A 24,229-nucleotide genomic window follows, 5' to 3' on the forward strand; every position below is an offset into this window, starting at 1 on the left:
GAGATCCCGCTCGTTCGATATGTGAATGAGTTTTCTCTCACAGAAGTTACGATCATGAGCTAGCCATTCTTTGGTAAGCAGCTAATATAATCGATCGCATGATGGGAGAAAGAAGCGAGGGCGTTAGGAAGATCAATACCGGCTCATTCACAGGCTTCTCGTTTGTCTTTAAGAATGACAGTAAAGTAGGATTTGACTTGAAAGGCTGGTCGGCTCCGTATTTCTCGCTGAAATGCTCTAGAGCGATGAACGAGGGGTCAACGATGTTTTAACGACGAAAAGCGAAGAAAGCCTTAGCGGAGGATTTGGTCCCTGCTATAAATGCAAATGAAATTCATTGTTTCTTGAGAATCGGGGATATTAATTATGAATAAATAAGTCATGCATTAACAAGTGGAACATTTGCATGCATATCTACATACTAAACCATATTGCAATATTAACATAAGTAAACTAAATGCACATGAATATTTTGTGTTACACACCGGGTTTAGTTCTGTACCGGGAGATCCTTCGGGGAATAAGTAAATTATTATCAAATGTCAATAGCGGCATTTAATGGTATATAGAAAAATAAACAGTACATGTAATGTCCAAGCGGTAATGTATGCTTTCGACAGAAAAACAGCAAATACAAAACCATTAAATATGTCGTGTTCTGATAAAACTGGGCATAATACATGTGCGTAAAGTGTCGTCCCAGATTAGCCTGTGCAGTCCGCACAGGCTAATCAGGGACGACACTTTCCGCCTAAACTTGATTTTCGGTAAGGAGGGACTTCCTTGAAACTAAAATTACCATAAAAGCGGAAAGTGTCGTCCCTGATCAGCCCGTGCGGACTGCACAGGCTAATCTGGGACGACACTTTACGCACATGAATTAAGCCCAGTTTTCTCAGAACAAGACACAAATGGTCTAACAAATCAAAGCTGTATTGGTCATTTAAAACGTCTTTTATCGTCGTGACGTTTACAAGTCAATCATCATAATATTGAATAATAGTATTTTAAGTCTTCACGTAATTTAGTTATATTCTTGTATTTAACACCGCATATTTTATATTATCATGTAGTTACTCGATTCTTCTTTGTGTACGTCTTAAGTGCTAATTCTAATGTGATAACTGAAATAGTCCCCGAAATAATATATAGTGTAATGTGCATGGTTATTGGTTTCTTAGCGTTTATTCGACTGACAAAGTTTGTTCTATTAACGAAAGACATCGTGTGCTGTGTACGTAACAGAATACAAAAATGGCGTACACCAATAAGTGTTTGTTTTAATAAATCAAATAGAGGATCGACATTTTGGTTACAAAATGTTGGTTTATTAGGAAATTGTCAATGAAGGTGTTATAACAAAAAATAGAAGTAAATATTGAGGTGGCGAAACCAAACACTTATTATACCGACGCCATTAAAGGAATCAAGAGAGACAAATCATATGACAAGGGTCGGCAAATGTGTCCAGAGTTAGAAGAATGGTTCACAGGCTTGCCCAGTTTTATTGTTATTGACTTTCACAGTCGGTAAAGCGATATGAGCCGCCTTACGCGAAAATGGGTCTAATGTCATATGCGACCAGCGTAGCTCCATATCAGCATGTGCAATAACGCATTCTGGTCATAAGCAAACAACTCCACCAAAAAGCCATGCAAGGTGTCGTGGTCTCGGGGTCAATAGCGGACAAGTTAGCTCCTGACCAGACAGCGCTTATGAGCATATATCATAATAGCTATTTTCGCATGACATGGCTGATATGTAATCGTGGCGACGTGCAAACGACATCATGCCCATTCCCAGCAGCAGTAACCTCTTCTATAGGTTAACGGTCACCTCTGTCCGTCACAAGTTAACTCCCTCCAGTTCCAAGTGACGTTTCTGGTACAATTCGTTAAGTTTACGTTCAATGGAATTTCTAGTCGATTGCGTTACCTGATTTAATAAATATAAGTGTTATTTCAGTATTTCTGGTTTGCTGTCAACATGTTACAAGTTAACAGAAAATAACTGATAGATTATTAAATAATAAAAATACGAATATTTGAATGACCGGTATTCATCAAAATGTTTTTTTACAAAGGTGAGGATTTTAAAGGGGCCTTTTCACAGATTTTGGCATTTTTTAACTTATTCATTAAATGCTTTATATCGATAAATGTAAACATTGGATCGTAAAAGCTCCAGTAAAAAATCAAGAATAAAATTAAAAAAAGGAAAAGAACATTGCCCGGACCAGGTTTCGAACCACTGACCCCTGGAGTTTTGCCAGAGTCCTGAAGTAAAAACGCTTTAGCCTACTGAGCTATTCCGCCGAGTACATATACACAAAGTATTTTATACCTTATATAAGCAATCTTCGTAGTTTCACAAAATTTAACGACAAAAACAGAACTCTCCAAATTATTCAATCGTTTCGCGTTGCAACGCTTTATAATTTTTAGGTTTTAAAATCGTTAAAAGATGCATATAATGGCTATATTAGACCATGGTAAATGTTCAGTATTACTGTTTCCTCACAAATATCATAACTAAAACGAAAATTTGCGAATCTGAAACAACTTTTTTCAATTTTGTCAATTTACCAAAGCGTGAAAAGATCCCTTTAAAGAGGTATGACCCGACTTTGTCAAAATTTTGCACGGAGGTTGCACGTCATGAACTAACCACCTGCAAGCACGTCATGAACTTACCACCTGCAAGCAAGTCCATGAACTTACCACCTGCAATCTTTTTAAAGGTTTCGTTCCAAGCCCGGCCACAAAACATGAGTGGGAATTAGCCATAAAATCCTTTTTACGGTCATCGTCCGACTACCTTTCGTTCAAATAGGACAGTAGTCCGTAACTGGCATGAGTACAGTTTCCCAGAACGAGGCTCAAAGTGTTTCTGCTTAATGGTACAACTTTCATCAACATGGGAACTTGTCTACTTGCCTACGTTGGTGCAGTTTTTGTCCGTTTTGGAGTCATGCCATCCTCTTTATAAAACGACTTGAGCTGCAAACTTTGTACTTTGAAAAATCAAATCCATACGTGCATGTGTGAAGCAAAGTAAAGTATTTGCAAACACTTTTGTTACGATCACAGGAAAATACATACATTTTGTATTCATGCACTTTCATTTTACGGCAACATATGGATATCGTAAGGACATGATATACAATCAAATCAGAGAACAGCGTTCATAAAAAACAAGGGAAATGACCAAAGTGACAGTTGCAGGCAGGTGTATGCGCATTTTTAATACTGTATCTGGATGCTATTTACAGACTTATGGCGAGTTGTCTTTTAAATCTGTTAATAGTTAAAATGTATCGTTTTTTAAATTAAATTCCGAATAGATTAATAATCAGCATGAGTTGTAGACATGTTAAACATTAAAATAATTATTGCTGCTTAAAAGCCCATTAACAACTGTTTGTTTGCATTTCTGAGGTTAGGCTAATATCCTCGTTGATGCCATAAAATCAGAATTTCTAACAGTTTAAGTAACCAATTTGGTCATAATTAAATAAAGAATCGAAAACTGTTCTTTTACATTATGTTGAACCAGATCAAACTCAAACACAGTAACTGTTATAAATTTATTTTAATCGACTTACTGACATAAATAACACACATTAACTGTATGGATGCATACAATGATACATGAAATGGAAATGTCAATAATGTACAAGGAAGTGTAACAAGGATGAAGGCATGATCAACACAGACATCACATCAATTTTAAAGCACTTACCTTAGATATGAAAAGCATTTGTACAGTTTAGTCAACTTTAACTTTACATAACAACTGTCCAATATATATTGCTTATAATACATAATACATTACTTATTACAAGCTCCATTCATTTACTTTCATTTAAATTACCATTAAAACGTTGAATACTGACCCTGTTCAGAATATATTCTTACATACTAAATACAATCATAAATAAAGTGATGGAACTACTACCAGTAGAAGTGTCAGTAGCCTCAACAGCTCATAGCTTTTTTTCAGCTGTTTGAAGTGAAAACTGGCACAAGTGCAGACTGCTCAGTAGCTAGGCTGTCTACCAAACCTTGTGTGAATAATCAACATGGTAGCTTACCGACCAAAATCAACAAATGCGCAGGCTGGTCTGGAGCTACGCTGGCCACATATGGCATCAGACAACATTTTTTAATTGCGTGGTTCAAATTTGTCCCCAGTCAACACTATGTTACATATGGCATAAGACACATTTTTGCAAGATGCGACTAAATTCTGACTTAAGTTACTAGAGTAGGTTTCCATGTTTTAGTGGCACAATATTTCCCTGGGAGAACAGAACAATATGGCTATTTGTTTTACATTGTTTTACATTCCTTAGTAGCAAAACATATATAGGTGGACAGATCATTGAATAAGACACGTTCTGAGAAAATGGTGCTTAATGCATGGGCATCAAATATTGTCCCAGATCTTCACGTGAAATCCACAAATCAGATGACAGCTTCAGCTTTCGTGGAATTTTTCGTGTTAATGAAGTCTCTTCAGAACTTAAATCCAGTCTAGGCAGAAAGTGTCAGCCCTAATAATCTGGGTTGACACTTAACTCATAAGCATTTAGACATGTTTTCCCTGAACGAAGCTCACATAGTCAAGACTGGGCCCTTTAGCCGTCACAACTTATATACACTGTCACAGTTTTATATCCACTACGCCCTCTCTATGTATTCAGTCCCAGGACTAAATCCGAGGACTGAGTGACAACAGGGAGTTGGAAATCTCCATCAAGATCACTGTGTTCCTGTTTCATTGAACCGTTTGTTTGTTCGTCTTTCTTAGCGTTATTGATAAATATTCCCCCCGAGCCTCTCTGTCGTTTTAAGGCATGCTTGTGTCTGGACTCGTACAGATAACGCTGAAACATAAACAAGTTAACCCTTCACTTCCACTCAGATACACACTTTGAGGCATTTGTAGTCCCAAAGAAAATAAATTTAAGTTAAAAACCTTTCGTAATAGATTTAAGTTTTAAACACTTTATTGCCAACCGTAAGTTACTGATGAGAAGCAAACAGCATAAAACAAGACTAGATGCATTAAAGTATACTCACAGACTGTTCTGGCTTAATGGTAGTTGCATATAACCATTTTTTACTTTGCTTCTAAAGGGAAAGGGTTAAGCTAAGGTTTATTGCATAATTTTACTCACTGGTACTCGTTTTAACAACTGGGTGCAGAGGGAAAATAAGGGATATACATATTTGCTTAAACAAGAGGGCGATGATGGCCCTGAAGCCCCAACCTTAGTTTGATGTGAACCAATAGTCTAAACTTGACCTGATGACTAAGTTTTTGGACGCACAAGACTTGGCCTAGATATAATTAAAAACAAGATGTGTTTGTGAAACACTATGTCCCCCCCCCCCATTATTTGATCTTTGACCTTGAAGGATGACCTTGACCTTTCACCACTCAAAATGTGCAGCTCCATTAGATACACATGCATGCCAATTATCAATTTGCTATCTTCAATATTGCAAAAGTTATGGCAAATGGTAAAGTTTGACGCAAACAAACCAAAAAACAGACGGGGCAAAAACAATAGTATAGACAGGGGGACATAAAAATACAAACCGAGTTTTGTCATGATTGAGTCTTAAATGTGGCCTTCCTAGTAGTAACAAGATTCTTGAAAGATTTGATCTGGTGACCTAACTTTTGAACACATGTGACCCAGATTTGAACTCCACCTAGCACCTAGATATTAAAGATTAAGATTTTGACCAAGTTTTGTCAAGACTGAGTCCTACATGTGGAGACCAGGGTAGTAACAAAGTTTCTAAAGATTTACCCTGTTGACTATTTATTGGACGCAGGTGACCCATATTAAAACTGGGCCTAGATATTGTAAGATTTACCTGTCTTTCTTTGGGTATTCTGCCAAGGGACTCCAGTTTAGCTCGCGCCTGGCGCCGTTTCAGTATACGGTTGTATTGCTTAGCGTTCACATAGAGAGGTTCTTCTCCAGTCTCGCCGGGCTGAAATAGGACAAGGAGTATTTAAGATAGAGCCTGGCTCTGCGAAAATAGGGCATAATGCATGTGGGTATTGTTAGCCTGTGCATTCACAAAAGTGAGTAACAATCAGACAGTCAACCTAAATTGGATGACACTAAGAGGAGACTTGTTTTGAATGTATGGAACCTTACTAATGTTATATTAATCTATATTACCCGGTATATACATTACTCATTAAACAAACATAATGAAAAGATTAGTTTAATACATCAAAACTTGAATTCAGTGCAGTAAAGAATATTTCTTTAATCTTCTGATTGGATTTTTCAAAGAAAAGATGGCAAAGAACTCATGTCTATTAATTTTTAGTATTTTCTTTCAAAACCCTTCAAAGAACAGGCGTTTCCCAGGGCCATTAAGCATAGGGAGCCCCCGTGCCAATAAACAAGAGCACCGCCTTGCGGGTGCAGACCGCCTATCTACTTTTTCTTTTTAAAGGTGAAGGGACCTATCTCAATACTTCAATCAAAAAAGATGGAGGGGTGGGGTGGAGAGGGGTGTATAGTATTGGTCATTTATTACATTATCTTCCAAAAATAAGAAATAAAAATACAAAACAAAAAATTAAAATAAAAAAAAAATTGGGGGGGGGGGGGGATTCTTGGGTGGGATAGTTGGATGGTCTTTCATAAATAAAATAATAAAAATAAATATTTTTGTTTTTTAACCATGTTTAAAAAAAAATGTTTTTTTCTTGTTGGGGGGGGGTCGGGGGGGGGGGGGGTATAGTGTGAGGATGTGGTCATTTATAAGATCTTTAAAAAGGGGGATTCTGAGGAGGGGGGGGCATGGAGGATGGTTTTGGTGGAGTCTATTGTAGTATGTCAGGTAAGAGTTGTGTTGTCAAAGTATCAATCAAATATGATCATAAATAACGAAGTCATGGCAATTTTAGCAAAAGTTAATTATTTGACCTTGAGAGTCAAGGTCATTCAAAGGTCAAGGTAAAATTCAACTTGCCAGGTACAGTACCCTCATGAAGTTTGAAAGCAATAGCCTTGATACTTTAGAAGTAAAGTGGATGTAAACACAAAATTTAACCATATATTCAAAGTTATTAAGTCAAAAAATGGCCATAATTCCGTCAAAATGACAACCAGAGTTATGCAACTTGTCCTTTACAGCCCCCTTATGATAGTTTGCGAGTGTTCCAAGTCTGAAAGCAATAGCTATGATACTTTAGGAGTAAAGTGGAACAAAACACAAAACTTTTCTAAGTATAAAGAGGCCATAATTCTGTCAAAATGTCAGTCAGAGTTACATACCTTTGCCTGCACAGTCCCCTTATGATAGTTAGTAAGTGTCGCAAGTATGAAAGCAATAGCTTTGATACTTTGGGAATAAAGTTTACCTAAACACAAAACTTAACCAAATTTTCAATTTTCTAAGTATAAAAAGGGCACATAATTCTGTCAAAATGCACGCCAGAGTTATCTAACTTTGCCTGCCCAGTCCCCACATGATAGTAAGTAAGTGTACCAAGTTTGAATGCAATAGCTTTGATACTTTATGAGAAAAGTGGACCTAAACACAAAACTTAACCGGACGCCGACGCAGACGCCAAGGTGATGACAATAGCTCTTTTTTTTTTCTTCAAAAAATAGATGAGCTAAAAAATCAGGGTTATCCCCGAGACTGGATTCTAATTTTTATCTTTTGTGCTTGTTTTAGCATTCAGTAAATGCCAAAAATAAACAAGAGCTGTCACAATAGGATGACTTATGCCCTCTATAAACGCTTGATAGAAGTTATGAGCTTTTTTCAAAACCTAAACGCAGATTTTGAAACCTAAACGCGGACCCTAAGTTCAAGGTCAAGGTCACAGGGGTCAAAATTTGTGTGCGTATGGAAAGGCCTTGTCCATATACACATGCATACCAAATATGAAGGTTAAATCTCAAGGGACATAGAAGTTATGAGCATTTTTCGAAACCTAAACGCAGATTTCAAAACCTAAACGCGGACCCTAAATTCAAGGTCAAGGTCACAGGGGTCAATATGTTTGAGCGTATGGAAAGGCCTTGTCCAAATACACATGCATACCAAATATGAAGGTTATATCTCAAGGGACATAGAAGTTATGAGCATTTTTTGAAACCTAAACGCAGATTTGAAACCTAAACGCGGACCCTAAGTTCAAGGTCAAGGTCACAGGGGTAAAAATTTGTGTGCATATGGAAAGGCCTTGTCCATATACACAGGCATACCAAATATGAAGGTTATATCTCAAGGGACATAGAAGTTATGAGCATAACTGACAGACGGACAGTCCGATCACTATATGCCCCCTTTTCTTTGAAAGGGGGCATAAAAAGAAGACCATAATAGAATTTCAACAAACGCTCGGCTGTGGGTGCAGTTATGAATAAATGAAAGCTTGTCAGAAGAATATTAGAGGTCACAGTGACCCTGACCTGTGACCTAGTGACCCAAAAATGGGTGTGGCGTGTAGAACTCGTCAAGGTGCAGCTACATATGAAGTTTCAATGTTGTAGGTGGAAGCATTTTGAATTAGAGCCAATGTTAAGGTTTAGCACAACGCAAACCAGCTGACTATGACAATACCTGTTTTTTTTTCTGGTAATAGCAGTTTAAAAAAATCAAACCCATCCCTACGTGCACGTCTTTAACCCTGTGCCTTATCAAAATGCAGGGGGAAAGACCAAGTGTATGGAAGGCAGGGAGCAAACACAACAATTGAAGCCCTAACCATGACCGTTTAGGACAACCTTGACCCTGCATGACGGATTAAAGCCTTCTACACATCATCTCAATGCACTTAATATTTGAGGCAAGCATAATGAAGATCCTTCATAGGGTTTTGGAGATATTAAGCCAACAAGACAATGTAGGCTCAAACCTTGACCTTACTTCACCATGACAGGCTCATGCGTTAGAAATTAAGAACTGCCCATCATCTCAATGCTCGTAACATTTGATAAAAGGTTTATGAAAATGCTTCGAAGGGTATAGGAGAAATAGAGTGGTAGATGACAAACAAGGCTCAAACATTGACCTTTAGGTAAGGCCTTGAGCTGGCCCAACTCACTCATGACTTCAGAAGTTTTTTAAGCCATATGTTTAATTGATGTCATTCAGTAACACTGTTGTGACTGTTAAAGACTTGTTTATGTATCTGGTTTTATTGTTGTTTCAACAGGAAATATGATTGCAAAGTAATTATAATGTTTTTTTAGAAGAAAAAATAATTTAAATATTTAATGTATAATATCAATATATACCCCCCCCCCAAAAAAAATTGTGTGTGTGGGGGGGGGGGGTTAGTGGAATGTGTACGTAATTATATAATAAGCACTTTTATGCAAATTTAATGCTTTTAGTGAGTTGTTTATTTATTTTATTTTTTACTTGATCATCGATTTAATTTACAATAAAGAGAATTTCAGGAGTAGGATTCACACATTTTGTATTCAGTAAATGGTAAAATAATGCAACTCATTTCAAGAAATAAACGATAAACCCCCCAAAAAACTTCTTGATTTCTCCTCACTTCTCCTTAAACGTCAGTCAAGAGAGAAGTGACTTGTCCCTAAAATTAAACCCTGGGCAGACCCCTGTTTCTCACTATTGTCTGACAAATTGCAATTGTGTACCGTTTGGTACAGGTGCATATTGTTTTTTGCTTCCATCTATCCAGTTATCTGGACATATAATAAACTTTTTTACAAAGTACCTGTAATATATACTCTTGAATTATTCAAATATGCTACCAAAGTAGTTACCATGGCTATCGGCGCCCCTTGCTGCTGTGATGGAAGATTAATCACCTGTATACCTGCAAAAGAGCAACAATATCATTCATCTAGCTGATATTTCAATGACATGTATGTCACAATACAACATTGAATGGAAACGCTTTTTACACTTGGAAACCTTATAACATACATGATATTGAAAACAATATATTAAATAAGCCTTGCTCTGGGAAAATTGGGCTTAATGCATGTGCCTAAAATGAAGTCCCAAATCAGCCTGTGCATTCCCCACCGACTATTCAGAGACGACATGTTCCTTTCCTTCCTATAAAGGAAAAATAACCATATAAGCAGTAAGTGTCGTCCCAGATCTGCATGTGCGGAGGACACTTTTAATAAATTAGGTCCAGTTTTCCTAAAGTGAGGCACAAATATATTTACTTAAAGCCACACACCTTGAAATGAAATACATGTTAATCTATACATATAAATGCAATTTGAAAGTGTTCAAAATTGTCATTAAATCTATAGCCTAGTTAGCAAGTTATTTATTATTTTTTTAATTTTAAAATCGAAAGTGGGATTTCTATATGTATACGTGCATTTTGACAAACGCGATTATTTTTAAGTTTTAAAGCGTAAAAATGACGGATTTCTTCCTTATTACCACCAGATATATTCTTAGTGGCATAGATAAAATTTAATCTATAGCCTTGTTAGCAAGTAATTTATTATTTTTCAAACGGTAGCGCTTTAAAAACCGAAAGTAGGATTTCTAGACGTATACGTCCATTTCAACAAATGCGATTATTTTTAAGTTTTAAAGCGCAAAAAAGATGGATTTCTAACTTGTTACCACCATATATATTCTCATTGGCATAGATAAAATATGTTTCTTATTTATACTTAAATTTACTAAGCCATGTATTTCATTTCAAGGTGTGTGGCTTTAAACTAAGGCAACAAAGACTAATCTGTTATCTTTTAGTACAAAGTATATGATTAGTGAACGTATGAACATCACAGAGTAATGACACAAAATAAGTTGTTGCAACTTTTGAGACATCACATTACATTAAAGTAGCTAACTGCATTACTGTTCTTGACTGACCAATATTTTGGATAATCTTATTTTAATTGTTTAAACATTTTATACCAATAAATGAAACATGTAATATGGCTATATTGTAAGGGTAAAAATGTATTGCCATATACTACTGAAATCATAGGGAGGATTTCAGTACCAGCATTAAGCCATGCTAGCTTCTCATTCAGTATTTTAGGGTTGGAAATGAAGCCTTTAAAACTTGCATCTATTAAGAAAGTTCTTAAATTAAACTTGATTTTTTAATGTACAACAAACGTGTAAAAATGGTTAAATATGTTGACGTACGTTGTTTTTCAGTGCTCCAGCCAAGATTTCAAAATAGGGCAGGGTAAAATGCTCTAAAAAGGGCACTTATGCGCAGTATAACTAACATGAGTATCTATGACTGATCATGTATGGTGGTAAATATGTAGGTAATAACATTCAAACTGAAATGTCGTCAGCTGTGCAATGTTGATTTTTTAATCAGTTGGTGTCACACTCTTGTATAATTATACACTTTTAGTTAAAGTAAAGTATTTCTTAAAATAAAGTTAATCCATAACAAATCATTGTTCCTTATAGCAAAAGCCAGAATTTCAACGCTAGATGTTGTATAGTGACATAGATTAATCTAGATACAAAATGACTTTTTTGTGTGCGACAATATATGCCGTCACGATATCTGATCATTTAAGAGTGAACGCGAGACTGGCTTCATGCAGCTCCAGAAGAATGATGTATTCATGAGAACTATGTCCTGATTCCAAACTGCCCAAAACCAATCTCACGTTTGCTCGTAAATGTTTGGATAGCGAATCCGGAAATTCACAAGTAACTTTGGGATTATGTGAACACAGGTAAACTTAGGATATTGTAAACCCTTTACCACTTGAATACATATTTTGATGCATTTGTAGTCCCTTCGAAAGTTAAATTAATTAAAGACCTTTCTTATTAAATTCAAGTTTTAAAGGCCTCATTTCCAACCCTTAGTTACTGATGTCAGCACACAGCATAAGACCTAAACAGACTGTGGTTTACTCGCAGGCTGTTCCTGTTTTATGCTGGTTGCAAAAGCCATTTTCACTTTGCTTCTTATGGGGGAAAGGGTTAACACAGGTAACTTTGGGTAATATGAGCACAGGTAACCTTGTGGTAACTGGACGGGCTTGTTGTTGGCATCCACGAGGACGAATGAGGTCTGTCCGCCCACCGTGATCTGATTGAGGAACAGCATCTGGGGGATACCCATCGTGTTGGGAACTCCTGACCCGCCCAACATTGTCTGAAAAGAAATAAAGGCCTTTTATTTTATTATATCTTTTTTTTTTTTTGGGGTGGTAAAAATTCAGCCCTGCATTCCTAAACTCAAATGTACATGGTCATCTATTTTCTAAATTACTGCCTAGCATTCCAACTTAAAGGCTAAACAAACAATAAATACAATTTAATATTTAGTTAATTTCCCTATCCAGCTGAAATGTAAACCTTAGTAAATGCAGAATTGAAAACACTTTAATTCTCAATTTTCAAGTACAATTGTATTTGTAGGAAAAAAGTCATTTTTTTGCATTTTGTACAAGATTTTGTAAATGCAACAGAGGAAGTACAGTGTAATTATTAAATACCTTATTTAATTTTCTAAATTTGTAAACAAATACATGTAAAATAAATTTTAGAGAACCCTAAAGACAACATTTATCAGGATTAACAAGACGTATAACACTAACACTTTCATTAACTGCACATATTGACTAACAAGTGTACAATAGGGCTTAATGTGTGTTTAGTCCACACAAGCTAATCTTAAATGACTCTTCGCTTAAACTGGATTTTTGTTAACTAAAGACAAGAAATTCCATCAAAGCGAAAAGTGTTGCCCCTGATTGAACTGTACACACTGCACAGGCTAATCTTGGATGATATTTATGCAAATGCAAAAACCCTGGATTTCCCAGAGAACAGCAATTATTCTAGCAATCAAACACAGTTGTACAAGAACTATTATGCTTCTGTCATTCATACCTCAAAAAATAATAATCATTATTGCCTTCCTTAGATTCAAAAAGTCAAGAATTAGAACTGATCTGTAGAAAAATCAAGACTTAAAACTGATCTGTAGGTTGGTCTCTAGGCTAGCATGACTGAGAGTCAGTCAAATGTTGTAATTTGTTATTGATTGCTTACATTTTTATCTTTTTCATAGGAAAATTGAAGAGTAAAAATGTAATATTCTTTAAATCTGATGGTCAATCGGTCAAAATGAAATATTTCTTAAAATCGGACAGTCAACTGGTTACAATTCAATATTTCCTCAAATCTGAGTTTCAAGTGGCAAAATGAGAGTGAAATTAAAGCCCTCCTCCTGCCCATGTCTACTTACGGCTTGCTGCTGCTGTGCAGTCTGAGGCTGAGTGTTCTGTACAAGCACTTGCTGACCAGCCTGCTGCAGCAGACTGGCCTGGGAGTTACTCACCTGAAATATTTGTGATAGCAAAATGGTATTTACCCCTTCCTGCTTAGAAGCAAAGTGAAAATGGTTATATGCAACCAGCATATAACCAAAACAGCCTGTGAGTAACTCGCAGTCTGTTCTGGTTTTATGCTGTATGCTGCTCATAAGTGTCATAGGTTTGGAAATGAAGCCTTTTAAACTTTATCCTCATAAGAGGACTGGTGTTACTTAATTTAAGGGACTACAAATACGTCCTTATGTGTATATGACTGGGAAACGGTTAAGTATCCATACTGAACTGTGGTCAGAGCTTTTGTTCACCTCTTCAAGCAGTCTCCACAAATGACCAAAACAAAGTCTGCACAGGCTCAGGAAGAACACTTTCAGTTTTTATGGAATTTTTTGTTGACATGATGTCTCAACGGAAAGCCAAGCGGACTGCACAGGCTTATCTGGGATTACACTTTATGCACAAGCATTAAGCCCATTTTTCCCTGATAATGACTCACATTTCCCAGGCCTACCTGTATAACATTGTTGCCAGCCATGAGCTGCTCTGCAGACACCACCTGTCCGTCGGCCGTGACGTACTGTATCTGCTGAATGGGCTCTCCATTCTCATTCAAGGTCAACTGATGCCCATCCGAGTCGTAGATGGCGTACTCTGGACCATCACTCATGGTGCTGTACTACAGAGAAAAACATTCAAATTTTTTAACCGGTGATTTTTTTGTTGGGTTGTCCTAACTAGTGGCTGCTGTAGAAACTTGTATTCGTTTACATGTAGGCCACATATGATCATAAATCATAACATGGTTTCTGTATGCAATAAAAAAATATTTATAAAACAAAACAGTTTTAAAATCATTATTATTAATTTTGCTTTTAAACAATGTTGAAAGTAAGAACTTTAAACTACAATAAGTTTTACAAGTGGCAAGAAAAGAAATTCGAGCCCTGAAAGTGTTTTCGATAATATTTTAACTAAGGTTCAACTTACAGCGATGGAAAGAGAATTTTACTAAATAGACACTTTTTTTTGCAAACCTTCAATTGGGACTTTTACTTGTTTTAGGCAGTCATACAGGAAAAAACATACTTATTGATATTGGGAATGGGGCTGTTTACATAAATATAAAAGATCATGTATGAAAACCAATGTCATATTTTGTAACTTACAAAGCTGATTAAAAAGTTTACATTTTTCTAAAATGCAATGTTTTTTATTAAAACTCTAGCTATCCAATTTAAACATGGGACACTGATTCGTGGTTCTGATATGCTGAAATCAAAAGTACATGTACACTGTACTTTTGAAAGGAGCAAGGTTAGAAAAACTCTACTAATAAGGGAGCATTACCTTCATAAAAATCACTAAAAAAGAACGTGATAACCAAATATAATTTATTTACAATTTGACCTGTATTTTGTGACACTTTGTGTTGAACTTTTCTCAGGCAAGGAAAATTAATGCATTGAAAGTTTTCATTTTTATGTTTGTGCTTTTGAACAAAAAAAAATGATGAATTGGAATCTTCTAAGACATTTGGTTAAACATGTAAAATGGCTCTGGCTGGGTTAAAATTTTCTTTGACATCCATATTTGCTATTTGAAAAATGTTGTCCCTAATTTCTTAAAATAAGAGCCATTTTAAACCCATTAATTTATTAAAGTATTTAATGAGTATACAATGCTTTCATTCTTTGTATTATTATTATAAACCCATAATTCAATAGTCCATACTGGTATGTCCAGTTTAAATATGTGGTCATGATACCATAAACATACACTGTAACTTCAATATCAGCTACAAACCCATGTCATTTGCTAAATCATGGACATGCATATAAACTCTACCCAGGGCTTTTCACCCTTATAAAACAGGGGCCGAAATTCTGCCCCTTCCCAATTGAAAATAAAGATCATTTTTTCCCACAATTGATAGAGGAATTTCCAAAATTGTAAACATAAATATATTTATTTTTTTAATTAGACATGTTGGGCATCTCCCAAATTGAAAAGCAATAAGCTCTAATACATGTATGATTAAGAATGCACCACAATGTGTCTTTTAATGCGTCTGCACAATGAAAAAGACCTTGTTTCAAAAATGTTTAAAAACACGGCCTTCCCAAAAGGAGCAGTTATCACGCATGAAATTCCCAATATGAAAGGCTAGGGCCTTTTCCTAATTTCCTGATGAAAAGCCTTGCTACCATATAAAAACCTGGATAAATACATTGTACTGCTTTTGTAGAATAAATACATTATCATACATCTCTGATTAATTCAATATAACAATGAATTCAATGTAAAAAATGATAATTCTGGCCAATATCAACGATGAATATGCTTAAGAATTTCATAGATAATATGGAAAACATACGCCATATTTAACAAAGTGACGTGTGCAGTGAATTATGGCACAAGGGTTTTTAAATTGAACATGCGCAAAACAGGTAACACAAAGTGCGTGCATGCGGCACTGTTTAATTAAACAAGGGCTGTTTGTAAAACATGCATGCCCCCCATATGGGCTGTCAGTTGTAGTGGCAGCCAATGTGTGAATATGTTTTTTGTCACTGTGACCTTGACCTTTGACCTAGTGACCTGAAAATCAATAGGGGGTTATCTGCCAGTCATGATCAATGTACCTATGAAGTTTCATCACCCTAGGCCTAATTATTCTTGAGTAATCATCAGGAAACCATTTTACTGTTTAGAGTCACTGTGACCTTGACCTTCGACATAGTGACCTGAAAATTAATAGGGGTCATCTGCCAGTCATGATCAATGTACCTATGAAGTTTCATGATCCTAGGTGTAAGCGTTCTTGAGTTATCATCCGGAAACCATTTTACTATTTCGAGTCACTGTGACCTAGACCTTTGACCTAGTGACCTGAAAATCAATAGGGGTCATCTGCCAGTCATGATCAATGTACCTATGAAGTTTCATGATCCTAGGCGTAAGGATTCTTGAGTTATCATCTGGAAACCATTTTACTGTTTCAGGGTTTTCCCCAGGCCATTTAAGCGCCCCTTGCCAGGGCCCTTGAATTTCGAAATCCCAGTCCCCGGGGCACTTGAAATTTTCCGACCTGTGTGTTTTTCAGTGAAAGAAAGTGGAGATTGTAAAAAAAAAACAAAGGTTTGTCTATCAGTGTATCAATATTCCCTGTTTTAAAAGAGCACACGGTACCTACTTTCACAAGTAATCGCCATAAACACCACATGGGTAATGGATAATCCACTGATAAGAGAATAGCATGACGCGCGTATAGATTATTCTAGCCAAATTACACAGTCATTTAAATGCTGACAAGGATGTATCAGGTAACTTTCCAGTCGTCAAACTGTTATGTTCATCATCCAATCGGTTACGCGAATGCTTATGAGGGCGGGGTTAACTATCGACCATTATTTTTGATTGACGTCAGGCACGATGTAAAAGTTTATCGCAGCTTGATTAGCAAGAATTTGTACCATTTACGTAATAAAAAAGTACATTTAAGACGGTTTCGGGCATCATCATCACACCTTTTTACTGTAAACAAGTGTTACCTATGACTCTTGTAATTAAAACAAGAAATTTACTGAAAGAGGTAAAGAAATAATTACTTATAGCTAGTAAGTTGTGCAAATAACTCCCAGTTACAACTATGCGATAACAATTTAATTCCAGTACATGTATTTTTCATCATGTCCATTTATAACGTTTTGCTGGCATTTATTCGACACCTAATGTGTTAACAAATTTTCGTTGAATTAATTACGCACACTGGTAAATTTTCAATAATCAATACTTAGAAGACTGATGATGGCAACCAGCCGTAATCCTCGTGAATTTCATGCATAATTCCGTCAAAACATTTATTTGACTTAAGTGTTTAAACAAATTATCGTTAAATTCATAATGCAACTGTTAATATTTATTAAAATCTCAAATGGGAATAATTAAATTTGTCATCCGATACCCTTTCCCGTATGTCGACGTTAACGCGTTTTTAATCCGAAACACACTTCCGAATGTAAATGTTACCGCAACGTTAAAATATTCTTGCTTCAAATTAGTAGTGCAAATTTATTTTGTGTTGAATCTTTTTCTCAATTAATAAGAGCGCGAAAATTATGCAGCATGTACAACGTCGCGTGTATTGTTTTAACAAGCATACAATACGGGGGGACCCTACAACACGTCAGAGGATTGACGCATGTTCAGAGGCAATATTTCATCAAATCTATAAATAGTCATTTAAAATTTATTTGATACTATTGAAAAATGGCAAGGTTTGTTTACAAGAAATAATTGAGAGCTTTTATCGTAAATATTTACCAGAAAATGATTTATAAAAACGGAATAAACGGGATTATCGGATAATAAATAAAAACTTGAATAGTAGTATGTATCTTGTATGCAGTAATAGAGTCGAGTTGAAACGGATGTATTGGAGAATCGTTCGAGTCAGGATTTTACTGTCAGTATGGGAAAGTTTTAAAACAATTAAACAATATAAAAAAGTATATATATTTTTAAATGACAGGCTTTTTTTTGAAGAGTCATAGCGCACCAAATGACGTCTTTCGACGCTGTTTTTCTTTGAGTTAAAACGCACCTCAGAGCGTTAATTGACACGTTAAATTTAAAAAAAGTCAGCGTCGGGAGGGGACCCCCCTTCCGGACCACCCCTATCAGCCCCGGGGCGCCTGACAAAAATCCTGTGGAAAGCACTGTGTTTTGAGTCACTGTGACCTTGACCTAGTGACCTGAAAATCAATAGGGGTCATCTGCCAGTCATGATCAATGTACCTACGAAGTTTTATGATCCTAGGCGTAAGGATTCTTGAGTTATCATCCGGAAACCATTTTACATGTAATGCAGGTTTTTTTCCCCACTTTTTGGGAAGATAGCCCATGGCTTTGGAATTGGGAATTGTATCGGCATTTTCACGAAATTGGGAAAATAAATTCATTAGCCTTTTTTTCCACACGAAAAGTCCACAGATTAGGGAAATACCAAATTTGATATATATTATATTATAACTCTTTATAATCATTCATATTAAAAGAACAAAATCATATAATACTTTGTTAGATGTAATTGAATTAAAATTGAGTTAAAATACGCATTAGACACACTTTGGGAAAACAGTATACTTTTTGGGATTGGAAACATAGCCGAATTTCGGCTATAAAATCGGGCCAAAAAAAAACCTGTACTGTTTCGAGTCACTGTGACCTTGACCTTTGACCTAGTAATCAATAGGTGTCATCTGAAAGTAATAATCAATGTACCTATGAAGTTTCATGATCCTAGGCCTAAGCGTTATCGAGTTATCATCCGAAAACCATCTGGTGGATGGACCGACAGACCGACCAACATGTGCAAAACAATATACCCGCTCTTCTTCGAAGGGGGGCATAAATATTAAATTATAACAACCAATGGACATGTGAATTTAAATTTAGATTGGTTAAGCTATGCTTTTTGTGCCATGCGGTCATGAAATAAAAGCGTGCATCACTGGAACTGTGGATTGGTTTGCTATAAGCGTCCTATGTCAAATTTGTGTGTATAAATACACTTTTGTTTCTAAGAGCCCTGTAAATAGTTAATACACTTACTTGATAAAAGCGAATAAATTATAAAGTAAAAGATATTTTGTTTTGTTCGTGTGCACAGCATAAAGTCTTATTCCAGGGTTCTCAATAAGAGCCGGCTGCCGGCCAAATCGGCCGTTTGAAATGAGATTTTGGCCTGGTTGAAAATCGCTAAGATTTGGAAAATCGGCAATTGACTTTTCGAAATTTGAGTGTCTTTTTGGTAATTTGACTAATATTTGCTATTTAGCAAAGACGTCGCTTCATTATCTCCCTTAACGCATTACAACAACAACAATGAAAAGGCTTATATTGGAATCGGTCAAAAAAGCAGTAAAATATTTTGATGTTCTGTTCATCACATGTTGAGTTAAAATTTAACATAAGTAATAAAGAGCTTTTTCCATTTATCTTTTGTTAGTTAAAAAAGCTAAAATTCAAAAATGCACACACAAATTTAACCGTCAAATGCTCAAATTTAAGTGCGTGGTTGACCACTAAAATACGGTAGCCATAAAATGGTCCAAATTGCAGGTCCAAAATGCAGGAAATCAAGTGCTCAATTTTTTTTTTTAGGGGGAGCTAGTTGCAATAATTCAACTCTAAGCTTTATAGTCCAATGGGCTGCTTATAGTTGCAATGCGCTCTCTCTTGTCCATGGGTGCAAAATGTTATCAACAATGAAAGGGTTAAGGAACACTGAAACTGCAAGAACTTATTAAAGTTTACCTATCTAAACCACAAACTCATCCAAAGGTATTATTAAAGCAAGAAATAATTGATTTTATTGACTTAGGTTTTGTTTTGTACGCTTTATCCGCCATATTGGAAAATTGACCCAATATTGGTTAGGTCGCAGTACACCAATATTTTGCACGTCGGGTTATGTGCTTCAGCCTGTAAAGTCGATAACGATGTGGTATTCGATACAGAATACACTGTTTCAAATTTTAACATAAACATATCAGCGAGAAAAGTGTGTTGAAACATCGTCGTGTTTTTATAGGGTGCATGCAAAGGATAACATCCGTAGGTTGCCATTCAGGTAAATTTTACATGTTTATGAAGTTTATTCATTATTTTCCTCAATTTGTCTTGAACGACGTCTGTTTAGTGAAGCGCACGCTGCGCTGAACTGCACCCATGTTTATGAAGGGGTGCGTATGGACTGCCAGAGCCGCCATAGCAAAAATTATCAAAGGCTCTTGGAGTCCGTTTATATGGACTAAGGTACTCCTATAAATATGAGGTCGATTTACATCGACCTCATATCGTTTAAACGTTATTTTGCAATAGCATCGTTCCGACGTGAATTCATGTCGGAAGCTTTAACGGCATCAAATTCATACAACAGCACAGAATAATCATGCAATAAATTATTAAACATAAAATATAAACATTATTTTACTAATTGCATTAGAAAAATGTTTATACAAACTTACAAGTAATGATAGTCCAGACCTTTAAACACTACCACTGTTCAAATTCCATATTGTTGCCATATAGCAATGTGTAAATTGAAAGTTGCATAATGTTACCTCATTGGTCGGTTATAAATACATTGTTTCTCTATATATAGTATTCGATTTAGACGAAAATAATAATTTACGTGGAATGGCATATTAGTTTTCCATTAAAACTTTGATCTTGCCGTGTGTGTTTATGGACGTTATTAATTATGTTATACTTATTTTTGTATTTCATTAAGAATTAGAACGTGTAGCCCTTTTTGTTAACTGTTTTTAGCAAACGATTCGCGGCTTAATAAGACACGGAAAATAGTTAAAGCGACACTTTCATTTAAAGGTTTAATGTGAACAATATTATATGAAACCTTTTTTGGTATTAATATATTTTATTGACATGTTAAATTCGATACTTGAAAAGGTGTTTAGTCTTTAAAAAGTTGTCGCTGATATTGTTACATGTAATTTCAATAACTGTTAATATGCTTAATGCTGTATAAGAAATTGAATAGTTTCACTGAGTTGTATTCCCGCCTAAAATCCGATATCGTAAAGCGCGCAACGGTTAAGAATAAGGTCTGAATAAGTTTAGGTATTCAGATCCGAATATCAGCAGCTGTGCCAGCTGGGAAGCCCCGTTTTGGCTTTAACAACCGCAAGCGAAACAACATACTTTTTTAAGTCTTGCACTTAGACTCCATGATCACAAGTATAGGTCCCTGCTGTGGCGTATGACACCATAGTGTTATTTAGTATTGGGCGGCACAGTATCTGATCATAACGAGATAATTGGTTTGTGCTGAACACAGGGGCAATAAAACCACAGATCTATCAATAAACAAGATTATTGAGATATCTTTTATTGAACACCGCGATAAAAATGCTCAAACCACGGACTCCAGATTACACGGATAAGAAACGTGGCAACATTCTCAGAATCATCACTGCTATATGTGTAATCACCTAACAATTCGTCTAAAAATAATTTATATATATGAGTTGAAGACGATGTACTGTTGTATAAGTCTGAATAAACTATCTGTCTGCCTCTCTAAATCTAAGCCGTCATCGTCCCAGTGAAAAAAAATCTGATTTTGAATAGTTGGACATGATGCCCTGATGTCAAAATACGAAATGACCAGCGCAACTGTGATTTTCAAGAATCTTTAATAAATTGATAATTTAAGGTAAATAACATTTCATATAATTATACATAATTCCCGCGTTGATAATTAACAGCAAACGATGAATGTTTTTGACACCCTTTTTATTTCAAGTATGCATGCAAAGCCGAATAAAATCGAGAGGGTCCGCTATATACGCTGTTTCATCATAAATTTAACACCCTTTCTGTGTTATAAAAACGAGCTGAAATCGTTAAATTATTAAGATTTATTTATAATAAGCTTTATTGATATGTTTCGTGAACAAAATACTACAATATATTCCATAAAAAATATAATAATCATGGCAAAGGAAATTCAATGGCCGGTTTCTAAACAAAAGCATAATCGCCAAGACCGTAGCATCAGTTCAGTGCGTTAGGAACGCGCGCTACTTTCTTCCGCCTTCATTCCTTAATTACTTTCGTTTTTAAACAATTTTTTTCTATCGTATACATAATTCTATTCTCCTAAGCAAGATGTAATTTTTAAAACTGAACTCCAAATATAAACGCTACACATTGGTATTAAGTACGAACATGTCAACCGTAAATCTAGATTCTAAAACTCCAAAACGGTATAATATTTGCAAAAGTTTAAGTTATAACTCGCCAGGCTGTCGAAATCAGAAGAACGCTACAAATTGGTATTAAGTACAAACATGTCAAAAGTAAATCTAGATTCTAAAACTCCAAAACGGTATGATATTTGCAAAAGTTAAAGTTATATCTCGCCCGGCTGTCGAAATCAGAAGAAAAACTTAATATATATTTATATATCTGTTTACTACGTAACGTTAGCTTTCTAATGATATATAATTTGTCAAAATCGGCCGAGAAATGAAACTATAATTCAACAAAAAACGTGAGTGGGTACATCAAAATGTATAACCTCGGCGCTTCGCTGTACGCTAATTGTACAAGATCGATAGCCACAACACGGTAAAACGCGCGTTGGTAAAACATAAAATGTGTATTTCTTGTGTTTATCTCGCTATAAATCCATTAATAACAACGGGAATATACTAAAACGTATATTTTTTGAAAGAGGAATTAATAAGCAACAAGATAACGTATAAACCAATAAAATCGGATGAATAGTTTTATCATAAGATTGAATTTACTACAGTAAGGGTCAAATACTCGATTCATCTCCTATTAATATACACTCCGTGATACAACTGGTAGTTTTAACACACACACATAGGTTTCATTTAATTAAAGAGTACAGAAAGCTAAAAGTGATGTGGTTTGTTGTACAACAACAATTGGTTATGTGTAACCTATTCAAAAAAATAATTTCGTTCAAGATAATTCAATGTAATTCTATAAACGACAAACACACTTCGTGTGTTGTGTATGTTTATTTTTAAAAATGTACATAAGTGGTTTAAAAGCACAATTTTTACACATTTAAGAGGTAATCGCTCACATTTATGTCTAATTAATGATAATTTTATGCATAGCAAAGATTTAACGAGAAAAACTGAAGTTTAAGTTGAACTCAATTTGCTATATGAAAACGACGGTTGCCGTTTAGACGTAAGCGGGGTAGCTTACGTCTAATTATTTGGACTAGGACTAAGGGGGAGCATGCCCCCCCCCCGACCCCCCTAGAAGGCCTGTTGGTTTCACATTTGGGCATGTTGGCTCAAAAGTTATTGAGAACCCTGTATTCCCAAAATGTTTATCCCAATGGAAGGAGGCAAGCCAAGGATGTGTCCGAAAATTATATATCGAAATATATTCAATCTTTTGGAATAAATTAAATTTAATTATTTATGTGTAAAATAAGTTAACTCAAACTTTCCACGCACTATACATAAATATTTTTACTGCAAAAACCATTAAACGACCACTTATAATCCATAAAAGACAACAAAACTGAGAAAAACTTAACCTTTATTTTCACGTAATGGCGCTTGTTCGAAATGTATACCCTACAGTAAATCCAGAAGGTTACATTACACTTAAACAGTGATATTTTTACTTTTTAGTGATTATTATTATTATTGTTATTATTATTATTATTATTATTATTATTATTATTATTTATTTTATTTTTATTTTTATTTTATTTTTATTATTACAGTTTCTGGACGGCAAGCTATAAAATACGGATTAATTTGAACTTTTCTATGAACTTGGCCAGTAGATGTTATTTAATTTGTACATCATTTATCAGGTGACACTGTTGATCATTTAAACATAACAACGATTATCATCGGCGCAACCAGGCTATAGTGCAATATGGGGATGATTATAATAATAAGGATGATATAAAAGCTGATTTTTTTATTATTTTTTTTTAAAAAGCCAAACGTTATGAGATTGACATTCTCCAAATTATAGGACTTTTTACTCCAGGACTCCAGGGGTCAGTGTTTCGAGCCCTGTTGAGGGCTACTTTTTTTCTTTTTCTTTTTAAATTCTATTCTTGATTTTTTTTCTACGAGCTTTTTAGAGCAAATGTTTACATTTATCAATAGAAAGCATTTAATGACAAACTTCAAAACATGCCAAAATCTGTGAACCCAAATATAATTATAATTCTGGAGAAAACGAGATGATAACGGCAAAATTTGAGAAATGTGTCCTCATTTATCCGTTTTACCGTATGGGAAATAACAAAACCGTATACTTTGTTAGTTGATACAGCCATTATACAAAATATTAAAAAAAAATCAC

The 24,229-nt window shown here is 35.3% G+C and overlaps 1 protein-coding gene across 3 annotated transcripts; it reads right to left on the reverse strand.

The window, feature by feature from the left end:
* Positions 1-3,572: 3,572 nt before the first annotated feature.
* Positions 3,573-23,494, reverse strand: LOC127842403 (nuclear transcription factor Y subunit alpha-like). 3 transcript variants are annotated; one of them, XM_052371893.1, is made up of 7 exons: positions 23,442-23,494; positions 13,836-13,995; positions 13,240-13,332; positions 12,006-12,141; positions 9,794-9,846; positions 5,892-6,011; positions 3,573-4,888 (listed from the first exon to the last, which is right to left on the reverse strand). In XM_052371893.1, the coding sequence occupies exons 2-7, from the start codon at positions 13,989-13,991 to the stop codon at positions 4,694-4,696; spliced, it is 753 nt and encodes a 250-aa protein (XP_052227853.1). In that variant the 5' UTR covers positions 13,992-13,995; positions 23,442-23,494; the 3' UTR covers positions 3,573-4,693. The 3 variants fall into 3 exon arrangements, with proteins under 3 accessions (XP_052227853.1, XP_052227851.1, XP_052227854.1); XM_052371891.1 differs by having other exon boundaries at positions 13,836-14,000; positions 23,442-23,486; XM_052371894.1 differs by lacking the exons at positions 13,240-13,332; positions 23,442-23,494 and having other exon boundaries at positions 13,836-14,000.
* Between the last annotated feature and the right edge of the window lie 735 nt (positions 23,495-24,229).

This window comes from Dreissena polymorpha, chromosome 8, assembly GCF_020536995.1.
Source record: "Dreissena polymorpha isolate Duluth1 chromosome 8, UMN_Dpol_1.0, whole genome shotgun sequence".
Lineage (NCBI taxonomy): Eukaryota > Metazoa > Mollusca > Bivalvia > Myida > Dreissenidae > Dreissena > Dreissena polymorpha.